Source organism: Hemiscyllium ocellatum, chromosome 8, assembly GCF_020745735.1.
Source record: "Hemiscyllium ocellatum isolate sHemOce1 chromosome 8, sHemOce1.pat.X.cur, whole genome shotgun sequence".
Taxonomy (NCBI): domain Eukaryota; kingdom Metazoa; phylum Chordata; class Chondrichthyes; order Orectolobiformes; family Hemiscylliidae; genus Hemiscyllium; species Hemiscyllium ocellatum.
In genome coordinates this window covers 117370288-117396039 of record NC_083408.1, presented here as the reverse complement: position 1 = coordinate 117396039, position 25752 = coordinate 117370288, and the positions used below count along the sequence as shown (strand labels likewise).

The following is a 25752-nucleotide window of genomic DNA, read 5'->3' as shown; positions in this document are numbered from 1 at the left end:
TGCTAGAAAATCTCAGCAGGTCTGGCAGCATCTGTAAGGAAAGAAAAGAGCTGATGTTTCGAGTCTAAATGATCCTTTATCAAAGCTAAAAAAAGGGAGAGGTAGGTTCAGAACTTGAAAAAAAAATAAAAAAAATGAATGAAATAAAATTACAGAGCAGAATGAAAATAGAGGGGTCGAGATGGCATAATCATCAGATAAGTTGTTGAATTCAATGTTGAGACCGGCAGGCTGTAATGTGCCTCGTCGGAAGATGAGATGCTAGCAATAAAGGGATAAGACCATAAGACATAGGAGTGGAAGTAAGGCCATTCGGCCCATCGAGTCCACTCCAACATTCAATCATGGCGGGGTTCTCGATGATAGGGCTCTCGACAGCGTGCGGTCCATCTCCCGCGCCACGACCCTCACCCCCCTCCTCCCCTCCCAGAACAAGAATAGGGTCCCTCTTGTTCTCACCTTTCACCCCCTCAGCCTTCACATGCGAAGAATAATCCTCCGCCATTTTCGCCAACTCCAACACGACGCCACCACTAAACACACCTTCCCTTCCCTTCCCCTGTCTGCATTCTGCAGAGATCGTTCCCTCCAGGACAACCTAGTCCACTCCTCTATCACATCTAACACCTTTCCCATCACACACGTCACCTTCCCATCACACCTAATACCTCTCCCATCACACACAGCACTTTCCTATCACACCTAACACCTCTCCCATCACATACAGCACCTTCCCATCACACACGGCACCTTCCCATCACACCTAACACCTCTCCCATCACACACGGTACCTTCCCATGCGATTGCAGAAGGTGCAACACCTGCCCCTTTACCTCTTCCATGCTCACCATCCCAAGGCCCCAGACACTCATTTCAGATTAAGCAGCGTTTCACTTGTACCTTTTTCAATTTGGTCTATTGCATTCATTGCTCCCAATGTGGTCTCCTCTATATTGGAGACACAAAACGCAGACTGGGTGATCGCTTTGCTGAGCACCTTTGGTCTGTATGCGATCAGGTCCCGGACCTTCCCGTGGCTTGCCACTTCAACACCCAACCCTGCTCCCATGCCCACATGTCTGTCCTTGGCCTGCTGCAATGTTCCAGTGAAGCTCAACGCAAACTGGAGGAACAGCATCTCATCTTCCAACTAGGCACGTTACAGCCTGCCGGTCTCAACATTGAATTCAACAATTTATCAGATGATTATCCCATCTTGACCCCTCTGTTTTCATTCTGCTCCATAATTTTATTTCATTCATTTTATTTATTTTTAATTTTTTTTTCACTGTTCTGTACCTCTTATTTCTTGATTGTCTCGCTTTCTCTCGCTCCCCACTCTCTCATCACCTTTTTCCTCTCCTCTTCCCCCTTTGCTACCCTTCTCCCCTGTTTTCCATTTTGCCTCTGCTTCACCCATCCCCCCCATATTTTGTCACATAGCACTGGCTTCAACCTTGGTCATTCACAGCTCCTAATCTCCCTCTAATCTCTCTATGCACTGTCATTTTCACCTCTTTATTGCTATCTTTGCTTCTGGAGCCATGACTCACCTTGTAAATACCTCCCTATTTCTCCCTTTTTTTAGCTTTGACAAAGGGTCAGTTAGACTCGAAACATCAGCTCTTTTCTCTCCTGACAGATGCTGCCAGACCTGCTGAGATTTTCCAGCATTTTCTCTTTTGGTTTCAAACCCTCATGCGTGTTTTTGTTACTTCCAGACAAGACAATTTCAGTGGTGTCTTGGTTGACTTGTCTGTCCACTCTGCGTAAACTTTGCATGAGCTAAATGTAGCTTCTTCAGAACCCTGCTGCAATCTCTGTACCTATATCAAGCCCTGTTCATCCATCTATCCTGTGCTTGCTGTCCTACACTGGATCCTGATCTGTAGTATTATTATTCTCAGCCTTGCTTTTGAAATCTTTCTATGACACTTGCCATTCCTATCTGTGTAACCTCCTTTAACCCCGCAGCAGCAGCTCCCCCAACCAAGGTATCTTCTAATTCCAAACCTGTGCACATCCCAACCTTCTTCACTTCACTATTGGTGGACATGCTCAGGCTCTAAATTCTTGCATTTGTTTGCCGAATCTCTCTGGCTCACTTTTTTCTCTGTTATCTTTTCAAAGCACCCCTTTGTCCTAGCTCACAATCACCTACACTAATATCTCCTTGTCTAGCGTGGAATCAAATTGTCTGGTAATTGTTTCTATGGGCTACCTTGGAATATTTTACAACACAAAGGCATTAAATAGATGTAAGTCATCATTGGTGATCCAATCTCTGGTGGATGTTTGGCAATTTTGCATCTTTGTTCCTGGTTCCACAGGTTCTTTGCAACTGGCATCAAGCTGAGCTATGAACAACGACGGGGCACCAGTTCTCGAAGTTTAAACACAGATGTCAGCATTAATTGGATGGAACTACTAGAATGTCTCTTCCCTACGGATTCATTGACTGTCATACCTCAATATACAGAGGTCAGAGCCATAAACCTGCATATATAGTGGCTATTATTGTTTTTGAATTTCTGTTTACAATTCAGAACCTGCTTGTCGTGTAGCAGGCAGTCCCTTTAAGGCTGACACAGTGACACGTGCAGATATTTTAAAGAAAATGTAGCCTGTGTGCAGCAGGCTTGTTCCCCCTGTGACAAACCCTGTGTTCAGTATACTCACACAACTTCAAAGGGAATATTGAAGTTGACAGAGACAGATACTAGCTCATACACACCTTCAAACACTCCCAGTACACGACCAACTGATTTCTTCCTTCTTTGTAATCTTCTATTTGTCCTCTTATTAGTTTATAAATATAAATATAAAATATTTAATATCTCCTTATGTGAAGATGTGTATATGCCTCAAAGTGAAGTCTGTGCAAAATGAGGGTTTCTAAGTCTTCCTGACCTTTAGCAGGAGGACATCATGGCTTACTTAATACTCTGACAGTAACTAGTTTGACAGGAAAGAGTCAGCAGACAGTGTGGTGAGGCAGAGCTAGTTGATTGATTCTACAAAGTGGTTCAAATACAATGCATCAGCACAAATTAATGCCTGATCAGGGCAAGAGGACAAGTGGGTTTTATTAATATAGAATCCCCACATTTGGAAACAAGCTATTCAGCCCACTAAGTGCACATCAGCCTTTTAAGAGCAACCCACCCAGTCCTGAGCCCCTACCCTGTAACCCTGCATTTCCCATGGCTAAAGCACCTAATCTACACATCCTGAACACTGTGGGTAACTTAGCATGGCCAATCCACCTAACTCGCACATCTTTGAACTGTGGGAGGAAACCGGAGCACCTGGCAAAAACCCACACAGACACAGGGAGAATGTACAAACACCCAGGCAGTCACCTGAGGGTGAAATGGAACCCACGTTCCTGGTGCTGTGAGTCTGCAGTGCTAACCACTGAGCCACCATGCCATTCTTTCTGTCCTTCCCCCATTAATGAACTTCTGTGCTAAAATCACCTGTTGTTTTCTGTAACAGCTTTTTCTCTGATTCCTTTGTAATTGAGAGTGCCAGTTACTATTACTGTTTTATCATGTGCCCATGAGCACGAGGAACCTCTCTGAGATTACTCAATCCTATGTCTCTAACTACTTGCAGTCATAATTTCAATGGCATAGATTTGAATTCGTGTTATGGAGGTTTGCAAAGTTGGTTTAGGATTACACTGTTATCAGTGATTAAAGTGTGCTGGATGAAAGTCTTGCTTTTTCCATTTTTCCTGTTTTGTTTTTACAGCTGATTACTTTTCAGTCAGAGAGTGAAACTGGAGCTCATCCCACACCTTTAGTACAGCTTCACTATAAGCATGTCGACCGAAGAGGAGTTCAGGTACATAACCACTAATCCTTACCAGCTTGAGGGGACTATGTTGAGAATCCAACGTTGTTTTACATTTGCACCAGCAAGGGTTTGAATTATGAGTTTTAAGGAGAGGCTGGATAGGCTGGAACTTTTCTCACAGGAGAATGGCAGGTGTCTTTTCCCTATGGTGGGGGATTTCAAGACCAACTGGCATTTTTTAATGGTGAGAGGAGAGAGATTTGAAACAAAGGTGGGGAAATGTTTTTTACACAGAGAGTGGTTCATGCATGGAATGAACTTCCAGAGGAAGTGCTTGATGCAGGTAAAGTTACAATGTTTAAAAGACATCTGAGTAAGTACATGAATAAAAAATGTTTGGAGGGATATGGGCCAAGTACAGGTAGGTGGGGGCTAGCTTAGTTTGGGATTATGATCAGCATGGACTGGTTGGACCAAAGAGTGTTTCTGTGCTGTATGACTCTCTGACATTATCCAATAATTTGAACACTGCAGTTTTTAATTAAGAGGAGAATTAACAATGACCATTGATTTCCTCCAATACAAAAGTCAGATGTGCCACTTGAACTATTTAATTTAGCAGTAGAACTCAGCGCTTTTTTTCTATTTTTGTCCCAACGTCCAAGCATACAAGAATATAGATTTTCTAGAACATAGAAAAATACAGCACAGTACAGGCCCTTTGGCCCTCGATGTTGCGCCGACCCAAGCCCACCTAACCTACACTAGCCCACTATCCTCCATATGCCTATCCAATGCCCGTTTAAATGCCCATAAGGAGGGAGAGTCCACCACTGCTACTGGCAGGGCATTCCATGAACTCACGACTCGCTGAGTAAAGAATCTACCCCTAACATTTGTCCTATACCTACCTCCCCTTAATTTAAAGCTATGCCCCCTCGTAATAGCTGACTTCATACATGGAAAATGTTCTCATTGTCAACCCTATCTAAACCCCTAATCATCTTGTACACCTCTATCAAGTCACCCCAAACCTTCTTTTCTCCAATGAGAACAGCCCCAAGTGCCTCAGCCTTTCCTCATACGATCTTCCTATCATACCAGGCAACAGCTGAAAATGTGTTGCTGGTTAAAGCGCAGCAGGTCAGGCTGCATTCAAGGAACAGGAAATTCGACGTTTCGGGCAAAAGCCCTTCATCAGGAATGATGAAGGGCTTTTGCCCGAAACGTCGAAATTCCTGTTCCTTGGATGCTGCCTGACCTGCTGCGCTTTAACCAGCAACACATTTTCAGCTCTGATCTCCAGCATCTGCAGACCTCACTTTTTACTCGAAGACATACCAGGCAACATCCTGGTAAACCTCCTCTGCATCCTTTCCAATGCCTCCACATCCTTCCTATAGTATGGCACCAAAACTGCACACAATACTCCAGATGCGGCCGCACCAGAGTCTTATACAACTGCAACATGACCTCAGGACTCCGGAACTCAATTCCTCTACCAATAAAAGCCACTATGCCATATGCCTTCTTCACAGCACTATTTACCTGGGTGGCAACTTTCAGAGATCTGTGTACATGGACACCAAGATCCCTCTGCTCATCCACACTACCAAGTAGCCTACCATTAGCCCAGTAATCCATCTTCTTGTTACTCTTACCAAAGTGAATCACTTCACACTTAGCTACATTGAACTCCATTTGCCACCTTTCTGCCCAGCTCTGCAACTTATCTATATCCCGCTGTAACCTGCCACATCCTTCCTCACTGTCAACAACTCCACTGACTTTTGTATCATCCGCAAACTTGCTCACCCAACCTTCTAGCCCCTCCTCCAGGTCATTTATAAAAATGACAAACAGCAATGGTCCCAAAACAGATCCTTGCGGAACACCGCTAGTAACTGCACTCCAAGATGAACCTTTACCATTAACTACTGTCCAGGTATAAAACTGGCTTCTTTAATTTACAGTAAAGTCTATCACCCGTGTGCCCTCCATTCATGAATTTGCTTATTTACCTGATACTTACAATGCACCTTTCACTTATCCACAGTTTTATAGATTGAGAAAGCCTGCAGTAAAAGTCAGCATTGTCCACTGTTTGTGAAAATCATTGATCCCAGTATTCTCCAGGAACTCCTCTCCCATGAGCAAAGGAATGAAAACAGGTTTTAATAGTAGCCAACCAATTCACTACACAATTTTTATGCTTAGGGAGTGAAGTTGAAAATCTATCTCGTGGTTTCTCGCTGTTCAATTTGATAACTCACATCAGTGTCTATGCTTCCTGTGTGAGCTTGCACACACAATAACAACACAGAAAAGGCATTTATCTTGTGCCTTTGTGCTCTAAAGAAAAAATTCCTCTCCATCTGTCTCAGATAATCAGTCGAATGCAGGGGATCATTCTGGCCTGTTATTACATTTGTTTGAGGTAAACGTCGAATTCTCTATTCCTGAGATGCTGCCTAACCTGCTGTGCTTTGACCAGCAACACATTTGCAGTTGTTTGAGGTGATCTCTACCCCAATCAGGAATAGGTCCTGCTCTCACTTGAAGGAATTCAATGATCAGCATTCTCTGCAGGAGTTGATCTCTGGGAAAGAAAACCATTCCTAAAATCTAACCCAGTTCTGTCTTTATCCAAGCCTTTATCCATCAAATAGGAGGGGATTCCTGATGTCATCTCAGTTCTGCATTTATTAAATATTGACAATATTTTTTGTCACTGTACATTTACAACTAAATAGCCTTTTGAGATAAGACCTTTTTTTCCCTCTCTGGTAATTAATACTATGATTCAAAAGCTGGGACAGGTCCGCAGAAATGTTTTAACATTTGCAATTGCATGTTAATGTTTTCAGTGGAATCCCACATAACAACAACCTGCTTTTATATCTGTAAAAACGCACTTTAGAGACAACAGGGTAGACAATAGATGCTGAACTGATGGAGGAGATACAATGTGGGCAGAAAGTAGGTTTGGAGGATAGGACTAAAGAGGGAATTCCAGAGGGTGGATCTGAGGCAGCTGAAGTTACCAGGATAAATGAATGGTATGAGTTGAGGAAGTGTATAAGAGGTTGGAGTCAGAGAAATTGTGTTTAGGTTGGGAGTTTGTAATTCTGGGAAAGGACATGCAACTGGGGGGACAGAACGAGTCCGTTGGTGGATTTAATTGGCAGAATTTAGGAAAGAAAAGAAGATGGAGGGTATGACTAGGAGATCGTTGAAAGCATGGTTAAGAGTTTTGGCAGCAGAAAGGCTGACTCAGGCAACATTACAAAAGTGAAAGTAGGCATTCTTAGAGATTGAGAGGACATGGCCAGCTGAGAGGTTATGGGAAATCAAGGTTGAGAAGAAAAAAAAGTTTATTGTTATCTCTGCTCTTTGTGATGATGCTGATGAAGTGGTGGCCTTGTCAGAGGGAACTGATGTTCGCCATAGCTCAATGTAGTCAGATATAGTTGATGGATAGTGAAGATGCTCACATAGGCATTGATCTTATTAAAACTCTGAAGCCATTTTTCACGGTCATAAAGGACTGTGTTCCTATTTATTACAAAGTGATTGTCCAACTTTAATTAGTATGCAAGTGTTTACATGCTTTCTCTGTCTCAGGGCAGCCAAGGGAGACTGACAGCAGTGCCACAAAAGGCAGACCTACAGATTGAGCTAGGTCTGGTTCAGTCAGAGTTGGACATTAGCATTGTGGACAGGCTCAACTCGTTACTGCAGCCTCAGAAACTTGCTACAACAGAAATGATGGCATCACACATGTACACCTCCTTTAACAAACACGTCAGTTTGGTAAGTGCTGGAAACAATGGTTTTATTTGAAATAATAGTAAGAACTCGGTCACTGCATCCTGATGCGAGTGACCTGGGACTGCTGGAGTTTTATCCCAAGTCTATCAGTGGAAGGTGTGATTAAAATAATCAGGCAAAAATGAATGGAAATATACGTTTTAAAAGTTCGGGTTATAGGGATAATAAAACAGGCTTGAATGTAACCTGAGGCCTGTTAGCACTGATCCTAACCCTATGTAGCTTTGCCTGTCATTCACTTGCCACAGGGCATTGAGTAGTGATCGTGGTTGGTGGGACTGGATGGTGTTAGGAGCTGTATCCTTCTGTGGTCCAGTCATAGCTTTTCAGTATCAATCTTTGTTCAGTGGGTACTGTTTACCTCTGACCTTCAGAGTGCTTGCAGCCCATTCCAGAGATCAGGATATAGGTTTCATTAGCGCGATGCCGGAGTGCTGCAGTGTTGAGGGTATCATCAGCCGGATGACATGTTAAGCTGAGAAGCCTTCTGCCCTTTCAGGTGAGTATAAAAGACCCCACAGCACTAATTGCATCAGAGTTAGGGAATTCTGCCCTGTGTTCTGGCTAGTTTTTGTCCCTCAACAATGAACAAAGAGCTACGATGCAGATGCAAAGTTCCTTGAAAGTGGAATCGATGGTAGACTGGATGGTGAAGAAGGAGTTTAGCACACTTACTTTCATTGGTCAGAACATTGGTAAAGGGGTTGGGGCTCACGCTGCAGCTGTACAGGACATTAGTGAGGCCACATTTAGAATACTTCATATAATCCTGGTAGCCCTTATGCAAGGGTGTTGTTAAACTTGAGAGGGTGCAGAAAAGATTTCCAAGAATGTTGCCAGGATTGGAGGGTTTGTGCCATCGAGAGAAGCTGAATAGGCTGGGGATTTTTTTTCCCTGGAGCTTTGGAGGCTGAAGGTAACCTTATAGAGTTTTATAAAATCATGTGGGGCATGGATAGGGTGAATAGTCAAGGTCTGTTTCCCGGGGGTGTGGGCGGGCATAGGGTTAACGTGAGAGGGGAAAGATCTTTTTGATTACATTAGATTAGATTCTCTACGGTGTGGAAACGGGCTATTTGGCCCAACAAATGCATGCTGACCCTCCGAAGAATAACTCACCCAGACCCATTTCCCTCTAACTAATGCACCTAACACTATGGGCAATTTAGCATGGTCAATTCACTTGACCTGCATATCTTTAGACTGCGGGAGGAAATCGGAGTACCTGGAGGAAACCCACATAGATACTGGGAGAATGTGCAAACTCCACACAGACAGCCACCTGAGGCGGGAATCATACCCGGTCCCTGGCGCTGAGAGGTAGCAGTGTTAACCACTGAGCCACCGTGCCACACTGTAGGTAATGTTTTCACATAGAGGCGTGGTGCATGTACAGAACAAGTTGCCAGAGGAGGTGGTGGAGGCAGGTAAAATTACAAGGTTTAAAGGCATCTGGATGGGTTCATAAATAAGAAGGGTTTAGAAGGATTGGGGCCAAATGGTGGCAAATGGGACTAGTCGGACTGGAAAGTCTGGTCAGCGTGGATGAGTTGGGCTATGGTGCCTGTTTCCATGCTGTATGACTCAATAATTCTATAAATACTTAAAGACTAATTATCTAGTCATACTCGAATTGTTGCTTGTGTTAATTTACTGTGTTCAAATTGGCTGACCTGTGTTCTGCTTGACAATACTTCCATCGATCTCATTGGTTATGAAGTGTTTTGGAATGCCATAATGCTCAAAAGCATACTATGGAAATGCCATCCTTTGAAATACTGAGAGCAGCTGGATCACAGATTGAATTGGGCCTTCCTGTTTTGTGTGGCTCCACCATTCTGTGACAATCACTGACTTCTTGAGGGAGCAGTATCTTCCACATGATGTGATCACTTTTCCCATTTTTCCTGTTGCAGCAGAGAGCCTTCACTGAAGTTTTCCGTGATGATTCTGCCTCGCCTGCTAACCAGCGGACGTCTGTACAGCTTACCACACCTTTGTTCAAGCTGGCTATCCGCTTCCCAATCCCAGATCTTCGATCTGACCAGGAAAGAGGACCCTGGTTCAAGAAATCACTACAAAAGGAGATTCTGCACTTGGAATTCAGCGAGGCAGAATTTAAGACTGAGTTATTTGGGAGCTTATCCCATGAGCAGCTCAAGTTGGAGCTCACTTTCAAAGAACTGCTTGGTGAGCTAAGTAACTTTTATTGTTACCCTACCAATATTATTTTAAACCAGCGCCCACGTTTATGTTTCATGGGATCTGAGAACATAAGAGCTCGGAGCTGGAGTAGGCTCCTCAAGCCTGCTCGAGCCTCCACCATTGATTCGATTGTGGGGCTGAGATGCATCTCCAGTTTCTTGCAAATTCTCCATAACCCTTGAACCCATAACTGATTAAAAATCTGTGTAACTCCTCTTTAAATTACTCAGTCACCCAGCATTCAGTGCACTGTACTTTAGTAATTCCATAGATTCACATCACTTTGAGAGGGTAATGATAGCATAACAATGTTGTTACTAGACTAATAGTCAAAAGAAAAGAAGTTCAGATTGTAGCTTGGCGGTGTTTCTTATTTTGCATGATGTAACCTCTATCAAGTGAGTAAGTTTAATTTTTCCCCTAATCTACAGTGTTTGTTTTTGTCTGGCAATGATTTCCCCTCTCCCATCTAGCATCTCCTCATGACCTGTTATCCCCTAATGGGAAGGGCCGTGCCAGGATCAGATGCCTCCTCATCTGCCCAGACAAGATACAAGAGTCAGAAGTCACACAACACTGGGTCAGAGTTCAACAGGTTTGTTTGAAATCACAAGCTTTCGGAGTGCTGCTCCTTCTAACTACACTTGAAGGAGCAGAGCTTCAAAAGCTCGTAATTTCAAATAAACCTGTTAAACTATAACCTGGTGTTGTGTGACTTTTGACCTTGTCCACCCCAGTCCAACATCGGCACCTCTAATTAAAGATACAAGAGTGTCACTGGTACCTATTGAGCCAGTTCTGAGCAGAAGGGACGAATCTGGCAAGGGAATGGGATTGCTAGTTGTGATTATACAGCAGTGCTGTGGGCTGCACTGAATGCTTAATGGCTTCCTCTTAATCTCAGGTAAATTCCAGGAAGATCCTGCAACACCACCTTTCACCTTTTTTAAAGTGTCACACGGTGCTGATGGAGACATGTCAACTTCCGACAGCGGGAAGTTTGATTGGCCAAGGCAGGTAACACTATGTTTCCTTTATGGCAGTGAGTACCCTTCCAATCTGTTTCATTGGCTGTAAAATGCTAAAGGATGTTCTGAGGATTGGAATGCATATTAGATTAGGTTAGATTCCCTACAGTGTGGAAACAGGCCCTTCGGCCCAACAAGTCCACACCGATCCTCCGAAGAGTAACCCACCCAGACACATTTCCCTCTGACTAATGCACCTAACACTATGGGCAATTTAGTCTGGCCCGCTCATCTATGGACTGTGGGAGGAAATCGGAGCATCCGGAGGAATCCCACGCAGGTACGGGGGGAACGTGCAAACTCCACACAGATATTGCCTGAACTGGAATTGAATCTGGGGCCCTGGTGCTGTGAGGCTGCAGTGCTAACCAATGAACCACCGTGCCGCCCCATAGATATAGTACATATCCTTTATCTACTCCTCCTCCCAATTAGTGGCACTTCCTTTTCTTTTGTTATTAACTGAGATTAGCCATTTGCACTAAGGTTTACCAAGCAGGAAATCAAGAAAATGAGCACACGTCACCAGGTTTGCCTTATGAATATTAATAACTTGTGGGAGGAAAGAGGACAGGGAAATGTGCATTAGCTGTTTTGTTAGACCTTGGCAGAGCAGTCCGCAGTACAGAGGGTCAGAGTCCACTCATGAAACATGATACAGTGGAGCTGGAAAAACCTGTTTGTCAATTTTAGATAGTACGCAGAATTTACAGCACAGGGACAGGGTCTGTTCCCCGCTCCATGCTCCATGGATTGTTCTGCACATTCTTTCTCCAAACTTGTTAACATATCTTGCAAATGTTTTTCAAAATCTGTCTTATTTGGTTGTTATTTACTCCAGTGAAGTAGCTGGATGCATTATAATAAACATATTTCTGAAGCACCGTTAACATATTAAAACAGTCTACTATTCTTTGTCCAAAGGCATTTAATAAGTGTTTCCAAACAAAAATCTGCTACTGAGTCATATATTAAGACTTTGTATAAAGAGAGATTTTAAAGACCATTGTGAAGTCAGTCTGAGCTACAGTGTGAGGGAAGAGAATTCCAGCAACTGCTGAAGGCTCTGTGACAATTAAAGCCAAATATTGCAATTAGCTTCCTCCAGAGTATTGGGCTATTTGTATATCTCGATTTGCTTTTAATCGTTGGAGAATTTCTGCGTGGATCGCATCTGATTCTCATGGCCTTGTGTGACTTAGAATGTTATGTCCATATCTTGTTGCCACAATGCTAAATTAACATTGAACCTGTATTCAGTCTGTACTGATACCATGGGGATTTTGTCACTAGGGTTGTATTGAAGGTGAATCCGACAGTGGTGCATTCCATCTTGGAGCGAATAACGACAGAGGAAGAGGAACCTGGCAGTCACTTACTGGAAGACGAAGAAGGTGGGAGCCATTCCCTGAAGGACGTTTGTGATTTGGGAAAGCAAGAGCCATCGCCTTTTTCTTCACGAAGAGTCATGTATGAAAATGAAGAGGTGGGAGCATCACTTCTCATAGCTGTTTAGGCGAAATGGGGAAATCTTAATCTTGGTATCAATTCTTGTTGATGTTTACCGTTAGGCGTGTGGCACAAACAAGATTCCAGTCCAATTCACTACTTGAACTCAATTCTTTGAATACCAGCATGAAGAAAGTCATGATAACAAATGAATCACTTCACATTACAGGCAGACAGGTTAAGATTATGCACTTTTTAGCAGATTAGTTAGAGAGTAAAGCTCACTCTACACTATCTCCATCAAGCCCTCCCAGACTGCAACAGCACAGGGTTAGATACAGAGTAAAACTCCTCCTACACTGTCCCCATCAAACACTCTCAAAACAGATACAGCAAAGGGCTCGATACTGTATAAAACTGTCTCCATGCTGTCCAAATCAAACTCTCCCGAAACAGATATGGCACAGAGATCGATACAGAGTATAGTTCCCTTATACTATCCCCAACAAATTCTTCCAGGACGGGTCAAACACAGTCTCTGGTAATGAATTAATCCAGTGAACATGCATCAGAAGCATATGCCTCACTGAGTTAGTTTCACACCTTCCTTTTATCACAGCAGCTGCCATATGACTTTCCTAGCTGAGCTTGTGAAAGTCCAGGTTCATGAGCAATTACAGTAACTCTGGAGTGTTTTTATGAACAGTTCAATTGTTCTACATCTGGAAATGCTGACTTCAACACAGTGTGATACATAACAACAAGTCACTTTGTGACCTGGCCAAACTGGTAAAACTCTCAGCAATGGGGTGTTGCGTTTTGCTTACAGAGTAGGAGAGGCAGGTGCAGTTGCGTCGTGAAAGTTGATGTAGATCAACAAGGCTAGAACGCTGTTTGTCTCATTAGATCAGTGTGCTCTCTGCAGATGGTGATGCCAGGGGATCAATTCGAAATGGGTCAATTCCAGGATAAAACCATAAGCACGTCCCACTACGTACTGGAACTGATGTTACCTAATGTCAACCTTACTCTGCCAAACAAAGCGTTCTATGAGAAGGTGTATAACAGGCGAGTCTAATGTCTCTCCCATCTAAATGCAGCAAATGAGGTTGTGGTTAATGTTTTTTATTTTCTTTTCTTGGCTCTCAGCCCCCTCCTTTTGGTATACAGCATCAATATTATTTTCATTTTTAATCATTCTCAAAATGTGGTATTCCCGGCAAGGCCAGTGCTGATTGCCCAACTCTGGTTCAGCCAGGCCTGTCAAGCATCAATCATGTTGGGAGTCATAGTTGGTGCACAGTCTAAGAATTATGGCCAGACCATTTAGGACAGATATTGGAAAGCAATTCTGCACACAAAGTCCACAGGTATTTGGAACTCTCTTCTGCGAGCCAGTAGATGCTGGATCAGTTATCAGTTTTAAATCTGAGATAGATAAATTTTTGTTGAGCAAATGTGTTAAGGGATGTGGGCCAAAGGCAGTTTTATGAAGTTAGGCCACAGATCAGCCATGATCTCATTGATTGGTGGGACAGGTTTGAGGGACTGAATGGCCTACTGCTGTTCATGTGCCAAATGCGAGCCATATTGGCACATATTCCCACTCTCAAGAAAATGAAGCAGCGCCATGATAATTTTTCCTAATGCCAGGTTTTCACTCCCTGATTGTTAAAAGCCGAGTTTAAATTTTCAAGCTAGTATTCTCACATTCTACTCAATTATAAATCTGGACTCTGGAATCGCTAGTCCAGGAACCTAGCCACATGTCTCCAGCATTTACAAAAATATGGGGTGAAGGTCTTAAAAACCACCAAATTTTACATTTGTTTTGCTTTAAGTTTGATTATGTATTAGCTTTCATTGTTTAGTTTCATGATTTATGAAAAACCATTGCTCTCTGCATAAACTGTTTTGTTACATTTCTATTTTTGTTTATGACTGAGCCAGTGATTTCAAGCCTCAATCTGGGGACTTCAGCCCTTGTATGTTGCAGTGCTGAGGGAATACTGCCATGTCAAAGTTCCATGTTTTGAACAGAAGAAAAGGAGACAGAAATAGACCATACAAACTGTCAAGCCTGTCCTGCTATTCAAGGCGATCATGGTCAAACGTCTACCTCACCTTGACCTTTCCATCTCCACTCTATATCTCTTCTTTCCTTGGGATACCAAAAATCAGTCTGTTTAAATCTTAAGTAAACTCTATTATGGAGTCTGTACCACCTTATTATAGAGCATTTCAAAGATTCACAGCGCTGTGAATGACAAGATGTTCCCTCATCCTGGTCCTCAATGATTGGTCCTTTATTCTGAGACTGTGCCCCATTGTTCTAGATTTTCCAGCCAGAATGAGCAGTCTCGCTGTGGCAAGTGTTGGTTGAATGGCGGACCAGACTTAATGGACTGAATGGCCTAATTCTGCTCCTATATTCTTATGGCTTGAGGAGCTCTAGCTCAGAGTTGATGAGCTGGAGTCTGAGCTTTGAACACTGTGACATATCAACGAGGGGGAGCGTTACCTGGACACTGATTCAGGAGGCAGTCACAGCACTTTGATTAACTACAGAGGGACCTTGATTATCTGGCATTCGGAATATCGGAACATCCGGCAAAATCGCAAGGTCCCGATGCTCGGCTAAACTATGTTATCTAGCATTCGATTATCCGGAATTCAATTAACCAAACAAAATACTACTAGTTCTTTGGATAACTGAGGTTCCTCTGTACCTCCAATTTGATCAGTGACAGGAGGACATGGCTATGTGCAAGGCAGTAGTGGAATCATGATAGTGCTCAAGGAGCCTCAGCCCTCGAACTTGTCTAATAGGTTTAAGACTCTTGCTTCCTGTGTGGATGAGAATGGTGGCATTAGGGAGGATGACCAAACTGATGATAGCACTGTGGTCCAGGGAGCCATTCAAGAGTGGGTGGTGAAAAGGGAAATGGTACAAACAGAGGATTACACACTGTTTTCGATGTCTAGGATTAAGAGTCTTGAAGGCTGTGTTGCTAGCCTGTATATATCATCTGGGCTGCAGAGGAACTTGGAGTGGTCTACATAGGTGCCAACAATATAGGTAAAAAGAGAAGAAAACGTTCTGCTGAGGGAATACGTGCAGCTAGGGGCTAAATTAAAAAGCAGAACCACAAGGATAATAATCTCTGGATTACTACTTGAGCCACAAGCAAATTGATACAGGGTCAACAAAATTAAGTCAATAGCAAGATGTGATGTAAGGTCAATATGTGTAGAATTTGTGTGGGTAAAATTGAGCAACTGCAAAAGCAAAAAGACCCTAATGAGGTATATGTACAGGCCTCTCCTAGATAGCAAATGTGTGTAAGCAAAGTTCCATTACAATCATCATGGGGGACTTTAGTATGCAGGTTGCCTGGGAAAATTAGAATGGTAGTAGATCCCAGGAAAAGGAATTTGTAGAATGTCCACATGATGGTTTTTTAAGAGCAGTTTGTGGTTGAGGCCACTAGGGAATAGGTAATTCTGGATTTGGAGATATGCAGCACGGCAGACTTGGTTAGGGAGCTTAAGGAGAAAGAACCTCTAGGGGGCAGTGACCATAATATGATAGACTTCACGCTGTAGTTTGAGAGGGAGAAGCTGGAATCAGATGTAACAGTATTATAACTGAGTAAGGGAACTACGATGGCATGAGTGAGGAACTGGCCAGCGTTGATTAGAAAATGGAGCAGCAATGGTACAAGTTTCTGGGGTAATTCGAGAGGCACAGCCGAAATTCATCTCCAGGAAAACGAAACATACTAAGGGGTGGATGAGGCAATCACGGCTGACGAGGGAAGTCCGGAGCAGTGTAAAAGCAAAAGAAAGAGCACGCAATGTGGTGAAAATTAGTGGGAAGCCAAAGAATTGGGAAGCCTTTAAAAACTAGCAGAGGATATCTAAAAATACAGTAAGGAGGGGAGGAGGTGAAATATGAGTGTAAGACAGCTGGTAGTATGAAAGAAGACAGCAAAAGATTTTTGATATCTGTTGGGTAAGAGAGAAGCAAAAGTGGACATTGGACCACTGGAAAATGAGGCTGGAAAAATAGTAATGCGGAACAAAAAAATGGCAGAGGATTTGAATTGATACTTTGTATTAGTATTCACAGTGGAAGACATCAGTAACATACAGGAACTTCAAGAAAACAGAGGACAGGTGAGTGTAGTGGCAATCATTAAGGAGAATGTGCTGAGGAAGCTAAAAGCTCTGAAGATGGATAAGTCAACTTGACCATGTGGATTATACCTCAGAGTTCTGAAGGAAATAGCTGAGGAGATTCTAGAGACATTGGTAGAGATCTTTCAGTGATCACTGAAGCCAGGGAGAATCCCAGAGGACTGGAAAATGGCTCATATAACATTCCTGTTTAAGAAAGGAGGGAGGCAGAAGACAGGAAACTATGGCTTCAATTGTTGGTAATATTTTAAAGTCTATTATTAAGGATAAGACTACAAAGCACTTGGAAGTGCATGGTAAAATAGGGCTGAATTAGTACAACGTCATCAAAAGGAGGTCAAGCCTGACAAATCTGTTAGAATTGTTTGAAGTGATGGTGAGCAGGTTAGACAAAGGAAAGCCAGTGGACATGATCTGTTTGAATTTCCAGAAGGCCTTTGACAAGGTGCTGCACAAGAAGCTGCTAAATAAGGTAAGAGTCCATGGTGTTAAGGGTAAGGTACTGGCATGGATAGAGGGTTGGCTGACTGGCAGGAGGCAGAGAGTAGGGATAAAGGATTTTTGTTTCAGGATGGCAGCCGGTGACTTGTGGAGTTCTGCATGTGTCCGCGTTTGGACCCCAACTATTCACGCTATACATTAACAATCCAGATGAAAGAATTGAGTGCGTTGTTACCATCTCTGTATATGATGCAGAGATAGATGGAGGAATAGGTAGTGTTGAATAGATGAGGAGGCTGCAGAGGGACTTGGATATGCCAGGAGAGCGGGCAAAGAAGAGGTTGAATCATAGAGTCCTACAGCATAGAGACAGGCCCTTTGGCCCAAACTGATCTATACCGACCAAAGTGTCCATCCATGCTAACCCCATTTCCCTGCACTTGGCCCATACCCTTCTAAACCTTTCCTATCCATGTAATTGTCCAAATGCCTTTTAAATGTTGTTAATGTACCGCCACAACCATTTCTGCTGGCAGCTCATTCCATATGCGTGCTACTTGCTGAATGAAAAGGTTACCTCTCAGGTTCCCTCTTTATTCTTTCCCCTCTAATCTTAAACTGATGCCCTTGAGTCATCGATTTCCCCAACTCTGGGAAAAAGATTGAGTGAATTCACCCTATCCATGCCTTTCATGATCTCCTACACCTCTATCAGGTCCCCCCTTCAGTCTCGTCTGCTCTAAAGGAAAAAGTCCTCGCTTGTCCAACCTCTCCCTATAAGTCAGACCATTGATTCCTGGCAGTATCCTTATAAATTTCTTCTGCACTCTTTCCAGTTTAATAACATCCTTTCAGTAGCAAGGTGACCAAAACTGAACACAATATTCCAAGTACAGCCTCACCAATGTCCTGTACAACTGCAACATAACTTCTCAACTTCTATACTCAATGCCATGACCGATGAAGGCCAATGTGCCAAAAGCCGCCTTCATTGCCCTGTCTATCTGTGGCTCCACTTTCAGAGAACTGTGAACCTGAACTCCAAGTTCCCTCTGTTCTACCACACTCCTTAAGGCCCTTCCATTCACCATAAAACTCCTACCTTGATTTGACTTTCCAAAATGCAAGACCTCACACTTACCTATATTAAACTCTATTTGCCATTTCTCGGCCCACTTCCCCAGCTAATCAAGGTCCTACTGCAATTTCTGATAACCTTCCTCACTGTCCACAATACCACCAATTTTAATGTCATCAGCAAACTGATTTGGATGAGAATGTAGAAAGCATGATTAATAAATGATATAGATAGCAAACAGTAATGGCCCAGCACCAACCCCTGAGGCCCTCCACTAGTCACAGGCCTCCAGTCCAACAAGCATCTCTACACTATTACCCTCTGCTTCCTACCATCAAGCTAATTTTGTATCCAATTAGAGGGAATGTAATGTGTGTGAAAGTGTGGAGTTGTGCACTTTGATAGGAAGGATAGGGACATGGACTATATTCTAAATGGGGAAAGGCTATGGAAATCTGAAACAAAGAAACTTAGGGACTCCTATTTCAGAATTCTCTTCAGGTTAACATGTAGATTCAGTTGGCAGTTAGGAAAGCAAATGCAATGTTAGTATTCATTTCAACATGACTAGAATACAAGAGCAGAGATGTTGTGCTGCGGCTGTTTAAGGGTCTGGAATGACCACATTCAGAGTATTTGAGCAGTTTTGGTGCTTATATCTATGGAAGGAACTGCTGGCAATGGAGGAGATCCAGAGGAGATTTACAAAAATGATTGGGGCTGACAAGCTTGTCATATCAGGACTGGTTGAGGACTCAGAGTCTGTACTTGATGGGGTTCAGAAAGATGAGGGTCGATCTCATTGAAACTTACAAAATACTAAGAGGCCTGGATTGAGTGCATGTGGAGAAGATGTTTCCACAGGTAGAAAAGACTAGGACCTGAGGGCACAGCCTCTGAGTGAAGGCATGGTTCTTTAGAACTGAGATGAAGAAGAATTTCTTCAGCCAGAGGATGGAATACATGGATGTGGAGGGCAAGTCATTGAGTGTATGCAAAACAGAGAGATTCTTGGTTAGTAAGAGGATCAAGGGTTGTGGAGAAAAGGCAGGTGAATGAGGTTAAGAAACATATTGGCAATGGTCGAATGGTGGAACAGTCCCAGTAGGCTGATTGGCCTAATTCTATATGCTATGGTCTCTGTTTGTGCCTTGTTAGGCTTCATCAGAATGACGTATAATGATGTGTGATCGTCTTGTTCTAATGGGTGTTAAAAGTCCAATTGCCCCCTTGCCTATAGGGCAAGAATTGGGAAATGGAATTAGGGTACCTAGGTGCTTGATTATCAACACATATGATGGGCTGAAGGGCCTCTTTCTGTTCTGCTGTACTCTGTACTCTGATTGTTGTGAGGAGCAGGAGTTTTCTGGACTGTAGGACAATACTCCATCCTCAACCAACACCTGTGTTGTGTCTGCCTGCCCACATTTCAAACTGCATTTCAAATATTCTCACCAGGAGTTAGGTATAAAGCAGAAACTGGGTACTGAGTTGGTTGATCAGCCATGATCATATTGGATATTTGGCAGAGTGGGCTTGAAGAGATGAATGGTCTACTCCTGCTGCTAATTTCTACATTTCTATGTATATTATTGATTTTGAACATCCTGAAGGTGTGATAAAGCAGTATGTTAAGACAAATGCTATCTTTATGTAATAATTTATTTGTGTTATTCATTACCCTTACTACAGAATAAATAATGATTTGTTACTATGGGAGCCTGCTGCACCATCTCCTGTCGAGACTGTTGAAAACATTACTTATGGGGTTGGACTGTCTGTAGCCAGCCAGTTAATCAACGCATTCAACAAAGAGAATCTCCCTCAACTCAAGTCAACACTCCTCCAGGACGGTACAGTATCACACCACCCTACACACTGTTTTGATTCAGGTCCATGTAACTCCTATCATTCACATTAGCTCAGAAGGCAGGGGCTGCATGCTTTATGCAGTAGATGTTTGGAGCACCCTTCCATAAACACTTGTGAATGCTGGATAAATTGATAGTATTAAATCTGAGAATTTTTTTTTGTTAAGCAAAAGTATTAAAGGATATGGGCCAAAGACAGGTATATGGAGTTAGGCCACAGATCATCCATGATCTCATTGAATGGTGGAACAGCCTCAAGGGGCTGAATGGCCTAGTCCTGTTCCTATGTTGCTATCACTCCCAGTATTGTGAAGAGGAACAGAGTATTGCTTAATGTCCCTACATCCCACCCATTGACTACCTTAGCAAAACGCAGAGTCAGACTGTAATAAGACGAAGCTGGGGTTCTCCTTTGAGTAAACGTGGTTACCAGATGATACAGAGTCACTGCAAGTTGAGGGATTGTGTGAGTTAAACTATTGCCTGTGGCAGAAGCATTGCTAACTGGAGGATTTCAGACAATTGACAAAAAATCCAGAGGAGGAGCAATGAGAGAAATGGCCTTCTGATCAGGAATGCTTTGCCTGAAAGGGCAATGGAAGCAAATTCAAGAGTAACCTTCAAAAGTCACAATTCTTGAAGGGGAAAACAAAAATTACAGGACATCAGGGAAAGCACAGGGAGTGACGGTCATTGAAAAACTCTTTCAAACAGCCAGCAAGATCGCAATGTGCCAAAGTGCCTCTTTTACTCGAAGTGTTTATGATTTAATAATGTATGTTTAAAAAAATCAATGTGCTGAGAGGGCAAGAAGGGAGTGACTGGTTGGTGGAGTGTAATGAGGTTAGGCAAAGCTGGAAGAACAATGCAGAATCAAGGTGAGTAATGGAAAGACAGGTTAATGTTTTGGCTTCTACCTTGACATCATCTCTATCCTGTTTTATTTGCTGCCTTAGCTGCTGCATATTCGCCTCCTTACTCCTGGCAGGGAAAGCTGTAGCATTTGCCTGGATGGTATGTCCTGAAGATTACCTGACCCACGATTCCTTACATGTGTTTTCTAGATGACGAGAGTGGTTCTGATGAAGAGACTCTGCAGTTTTGCCCTAGTACTGACCCTGCCCACCGTTCACGTCGTAAAAAGAAAGTTGAGCAACCGAACAAGAATTGCCAGAGCTTTCTGTCGATCCTTCTCAATGTGTCACATGGGCTTGTGAGCATATACACTGATACCAAGGTGAGAGTATAGGAGAGAATTGTGTGTATGTGTTTGTGAATGAGATGGTAACTCACAATTTGAGTTTCCTGTATGTGGTATATGAGATTAGTTACTGGATTAGCAATTCATTGATTGAGAATTCAAATGCCATCATGAAACATCTGAGTGTTTAAATCCAGATACAACTGAAACCTAGAAATATGAGGCTGGTCTCAGGAAAAGGTGATCTGTTGGATTGTAATAAAACCCCAACTGGTTCAGTGATGTTCTGTAGGAGAGGAAGCTTGCTATCCACATCTTGTCTGAGCCTGTTTGATTCCAGTCTTACATTATTGTGGTTGACCATTAACTGTCCTTAGCAGTGGTCTTAGAATTAACTTTGTTGTAGATGGCACTAAGATAGGTGCAGGGAGAGATTGTGTTGAGGAAGCAGGATGCTGCAGAGGAACTTGGACAGGGTAGGAGAGTAGGCAAAGAAGTGGCAGATGTAATTCAATATTTATTTTTTAATTCAGTCGTGGGACATGAGTGTCGCTGGTTTGCCAGCATTTATTGCCTGGTCCTAGTTGCCTTTGAGAAGGTGGTGGTGAGCTGCTGCCTTGAACTGCTGCAGTCCATAGGCTGTAGGTTGATCTGTAATGCCCTTAGGGAGAGCACAGCAACAGTGAAGGAATGGCATTATATTTCCAAGTCAGGATGGTGAGTGGCTTGGAGGGGAACTAATAATGTGGGAAAGTGTGAGATTAAGCACTTTGGTAGGAAGACTAAACGTGTAGACTAATTTCTAAACTGGAAAAGGCTTTGGGGATTTTAAAAGTTTTATTCATAGGGTGAAGGTATCGCTGACTACGCCAGCATTTATTGTCCACCCCTAGTTGCCCAGAGGGGAGTTAAGAGTCAGCCAAATTGCTGTGGGTCTGAAGCCACATGTAGGCCAGATCAGGTAAAAATAGCAGATTTCCCTTCCCTAAAGGACGTTAGTGAACAAGATGGGTTTTTCTGACAATTGACAGTGGATTCACGGTTAGATTCTTGGTTTCAGATTTTTATTGAATTTAAAATTCAGCCATTTGTCATGGTGGGATTCAAACCTAGGACCCAGAACATCACCTGGGTCTCTGGGTTAATAGTACACTGATAAATACCACCATGCCATCATCTCCCTCACATTAATCTGAAGAGCAAAGGGACTTTGGAGAATTCTGAGCTTGAGGTTTATAAGAATGATCCTGGGGCTGAAGGGCTTGTGATATGACAAACAGTTGAGAACTCTGGGTATGTACTCGATGGAATTTAAAAGGATGAGTGAGGATCTGATTTAAACTTACAGAAAACTGAGAGCTCTGCATAAAGTGAACATGGAGATATTTCCACTCGTAAGAGACACTAACACCCAAGCATACAGCCTCAGAGTTAAGGATTGATTCTTTAGATCTGAAACTGATATAAGGTCACCCCTCAACCTCCTATGCTCCAGTGAGAAAGGTCCCAGCCCTCCCACCCATTCCAGACAACATCCTGGTAAATCTTTTCTGAGTCTTCTCCAATTTAATAATATCCTTCCTATAGCAGGGCAACTGGAACCGTACACAGTACTCCAAAAGTGGCCTTGTTAATGTCCTGTACAACCTCAACCTGACATCCCAACACCTATACACAATGGTCTGAGCAAAGAAGGCACGCATTCTAAATGTCGTCTTAACCACCCTGTCTACCTATCATGCAACTTCCAAAGAATTATGTACCTGAATCTCTAGGTCTCTCTGTTCTATAACATTACCCAGGGCCCTGCCATTAATTATATAATTCATGGCCTTTGTTTGTTTTACCAAAATGCAACACCCCACATTTAGCCAAATTAAACTTATCTGCCACTCCTCAGCCCATTAGCTTGATTGATCAAGATCCCTTTGAAATCTTATATAACCGTCTTCACTGTTGATTATACCACTGATTTTGCAAACTTACTAACCATGCCTTCTAAATTCTCATGCAAGTTGTTTATAAGAATTATGATCAAAAGTGGACCCAGTATCGATCCCTGTAGATTACCACTGGTCACAGGCCTCCAGCCTGAAAAACATCCCTCCGCCGCTATCCTCTATCGTCTACAGTCAAGCATGTTTTCTATCCAATTGGCAAGCTCTCCCTGAATTCTATGTGATTTAACTTTACTAGTAGTCTACAATGCGAAGCCCTGTCAGAGGCTATACCAAAGTCCATATGGACAATGTCTACTGCTCTGATCTCACAGTTGTTTTGGTTACATCCTCAAAAAACAATTTCCTACACACAAAGCCATGATGACTATCAACTCACAGGTCTGTACTTTTCAGGCTTCTCCTTACAGCCTTTCTTAAATAAAGGCTCAACATTAGCCACCCTCCAGTCCTCCGGCACCTGACCTGTACCTGTAGATGATGCAAATATCTCTGCTGGGGCCCTGGAATTTCTTCCCTAACTCCCCACAATGTCCTGAGGTACACTTGATCAAGTCCTGGGGATTCATTCACGTTTAAGACCTCAAGCACTTCCTCTTCAGTAATGTAGACTGTTTTCAAGACATCAGTATTTATTTTCCTGAGTTCCCCCGCCTCTACTTCTTTGTCAACAGTAAAATATATTTGTTTATTATCTCTCTCATTTGTGGTTCCACACACTGACAACCTCGTTGACCTTTAAAGGACCCTATTCCCTCCCCAATTGCTCTTTTGCTCGTAATGTATTACAGAATCTGTTTGGATTATCCTTAGCCTTATCTGCCAATGCTTTCTCATGCCTCCTTTTTGCCTTCCTGATTTTTCCTCTTAAGAATGTCCCTACACCCTTATACTCTTTAAGAGAGTCACTTGATCCCAAATGTCTATATCTAATGTTTGACTACTTCTTATTCTTGACCAGAGCCTCAATATCTTTATTTATCCATTGTTCCCTACTTTTACCAGCCTTGCCCTTCACTCTAACAGGAACATACTGTCTCTGAAACCTCGTTATCTAACTTTTGAAAGCCTTCCACTTGCCAGTCATCCCTTTCATTGTGAATAAACTACTCTAATCAATTAGATTACTTACAGTGTGGAAACAGACCCTTCGGCCCAACAAGTCCACACTGACCCTCCAAAGAGCAACCCACCCAGACCCATTCCCCTACATTTACCCCTTCACCTAACACTATGGCAATTTAGCTTGGCCAATTCACCTAACCTGTACATCTTTAGACTGTGGGAGGAAACCGGAGCGCTTGGAGGAAACCCACGCAGACACGGGGGAGAATGTGCAAACTCCACACAGACAGTTGCCCGAGGCTCCAGTCTCATACCATCAAAATTTGCCTTACTCCAATTAAAAATGTTAGCTTTTATCCTTTGCCATAACTATTTTAAAAATAATAGAGTTATGATCATTGGTCCCAAAGAGCTCCCCCACGAACACTTTCATCATTTGCTCTGCCTTATTTTCCAAGAGAATGTCAAGTTTTGCTCCTTCTCTAGCAGGTTTGATTTGAAAAAAAATTCTTGAACACATTTCCTCACCATCCAAACCTTCAACACTGTGGCAGTCTCCAGTCTATGTTTGGACAGTTAAAATCCGCTGCAATTACAAACCTGTTTCTTTTTATCTGAGATCTCTACATATTTGCTGCTTAATTACTCTCTGACTGTTGCGGGTACTTATAATACAATACCATCCCCTGCAGCTACATCGGACAGACACTTAGAAATATCCTTTTTTAAGTACTTCAGTAATGTTTTTATTAATCAAAAATGCTATTCCTCCTCCTCTCTCTCCTCCCTTTCAATCGTTCTTATGGCATCTAAACCCTGGAACACTGAGCTGCCAGTCCTGTCCTTCCCTCAGTCATGTTTCTGCAGTAGCTGTGATGTTGCAGTCCCCTGTTCCCATACATGCCCCGAGTTCATCTACCTTACTTAGAATCCTCCCAACCCCCACTCCAAAAAAACTAGTTTAAAGGCTCCCAAATAGCACTGGCTAATCACCCTGCCAAGATATTGGTCCCCTTCCAGTTCAAGTGAAGCCTGCCACTTTCGAGCAGGCCTTTCCTGTCCTAGAAGAGATCCCAATGATGCAAAAATCTGAATCCTTGACCACTGCACCACCTTCTCAGCCATAGATTTATCTGCCCTGTCGTCTTCTTCCTACTCTCACTAGCATGTGGCACCTCAGGTGTTATGCAGAAATTACTACCGTTGAGGTTCTGTTTTTTTAACCTCCTATATTCACTCTGCAAGTCTTAACCCTTTCCCTAATTATATCATTCTTACCAATGTGTACAACTTCCAGCTTCTCACTCTCCCTTTGACAATATGCTGCAAACTGTTTTGAGACGTCCTTGACCCTGGTATCAGGGAGGCAACATACTATCCTGAGTTCATACTCACGGCCACAGAATCTCCCGTCTGTGCCCCTGCCAAGAGGGTCCGTCATGAAAATTACTCTTTTGAATCTTGACAAACCCTGCTGAACGTAAGATTCGTTCTTGGTGCCCAAGATCTGGCTGCAACTTTTATTTTTCTCTGAGGGGCTATCCTCCTTAACACTAACAAAATGGTAGATCTGTTTGAGAGAGGAACAGTCACAGGAGACTTCTGAACTATCTTCCAACACTTC

General features: G+C 42.9%; 1 protein-coding gene across 4 annotated transcripts in view; it reads left to right on the top strand.

Moving 5' to 3' along the window:
- The window catches only part of LOC132818447 (autophagy-related protein 2 homolog B-like), a 114316-nt gene that overhangs the window by 29340 nt on the left and 59224 nt on the right, over positions 1 to 25752 (top strand). For 3 of the 4 annotated variants that reach the window (XR_009644993.1, XM_060829518.1, XM_060829517.1), the window contains exons 12-20: positions 2331 to 2481; positions 3757 to 3849; positions 7426 to 7614; positions 9549 to 9822; positions 10742 to 10850; positions 12159 to 12351; positions 13240 to 13382; positions 19726 to 19886; positions 20969 to 21141. Coding sequence is in view for 3 of the 4 variants with exons in the window: in XM_060829518.1 (XP_060685501.1) it covers positions 2331 to 2481; positions 3757 to 3849; positions 7426 to 7614; positions 9549 to 9822; positions 10742 to 10850; positions 12159 to 12351; positions 13240 to 13382; positions 19726 to 19886; positions 20969 to 21141 (1486 nt within the window). In the remaining variant the exon portion in view is untranslated. The remainder of the gene's footprint in view (positions 1 to 2330; positions 2482 to 3756; positions 3850 to 7425; positions 7615 to 9548; positions 9823 to 10741; positions 10851 to 12158; positions 12352 to 13239; positions 13383 to 19725; positions 19887 to 20968; positions 21142 to 25752) is intronic. The other variant, XM_060829520.1, reaches the window with a different exon arrangement.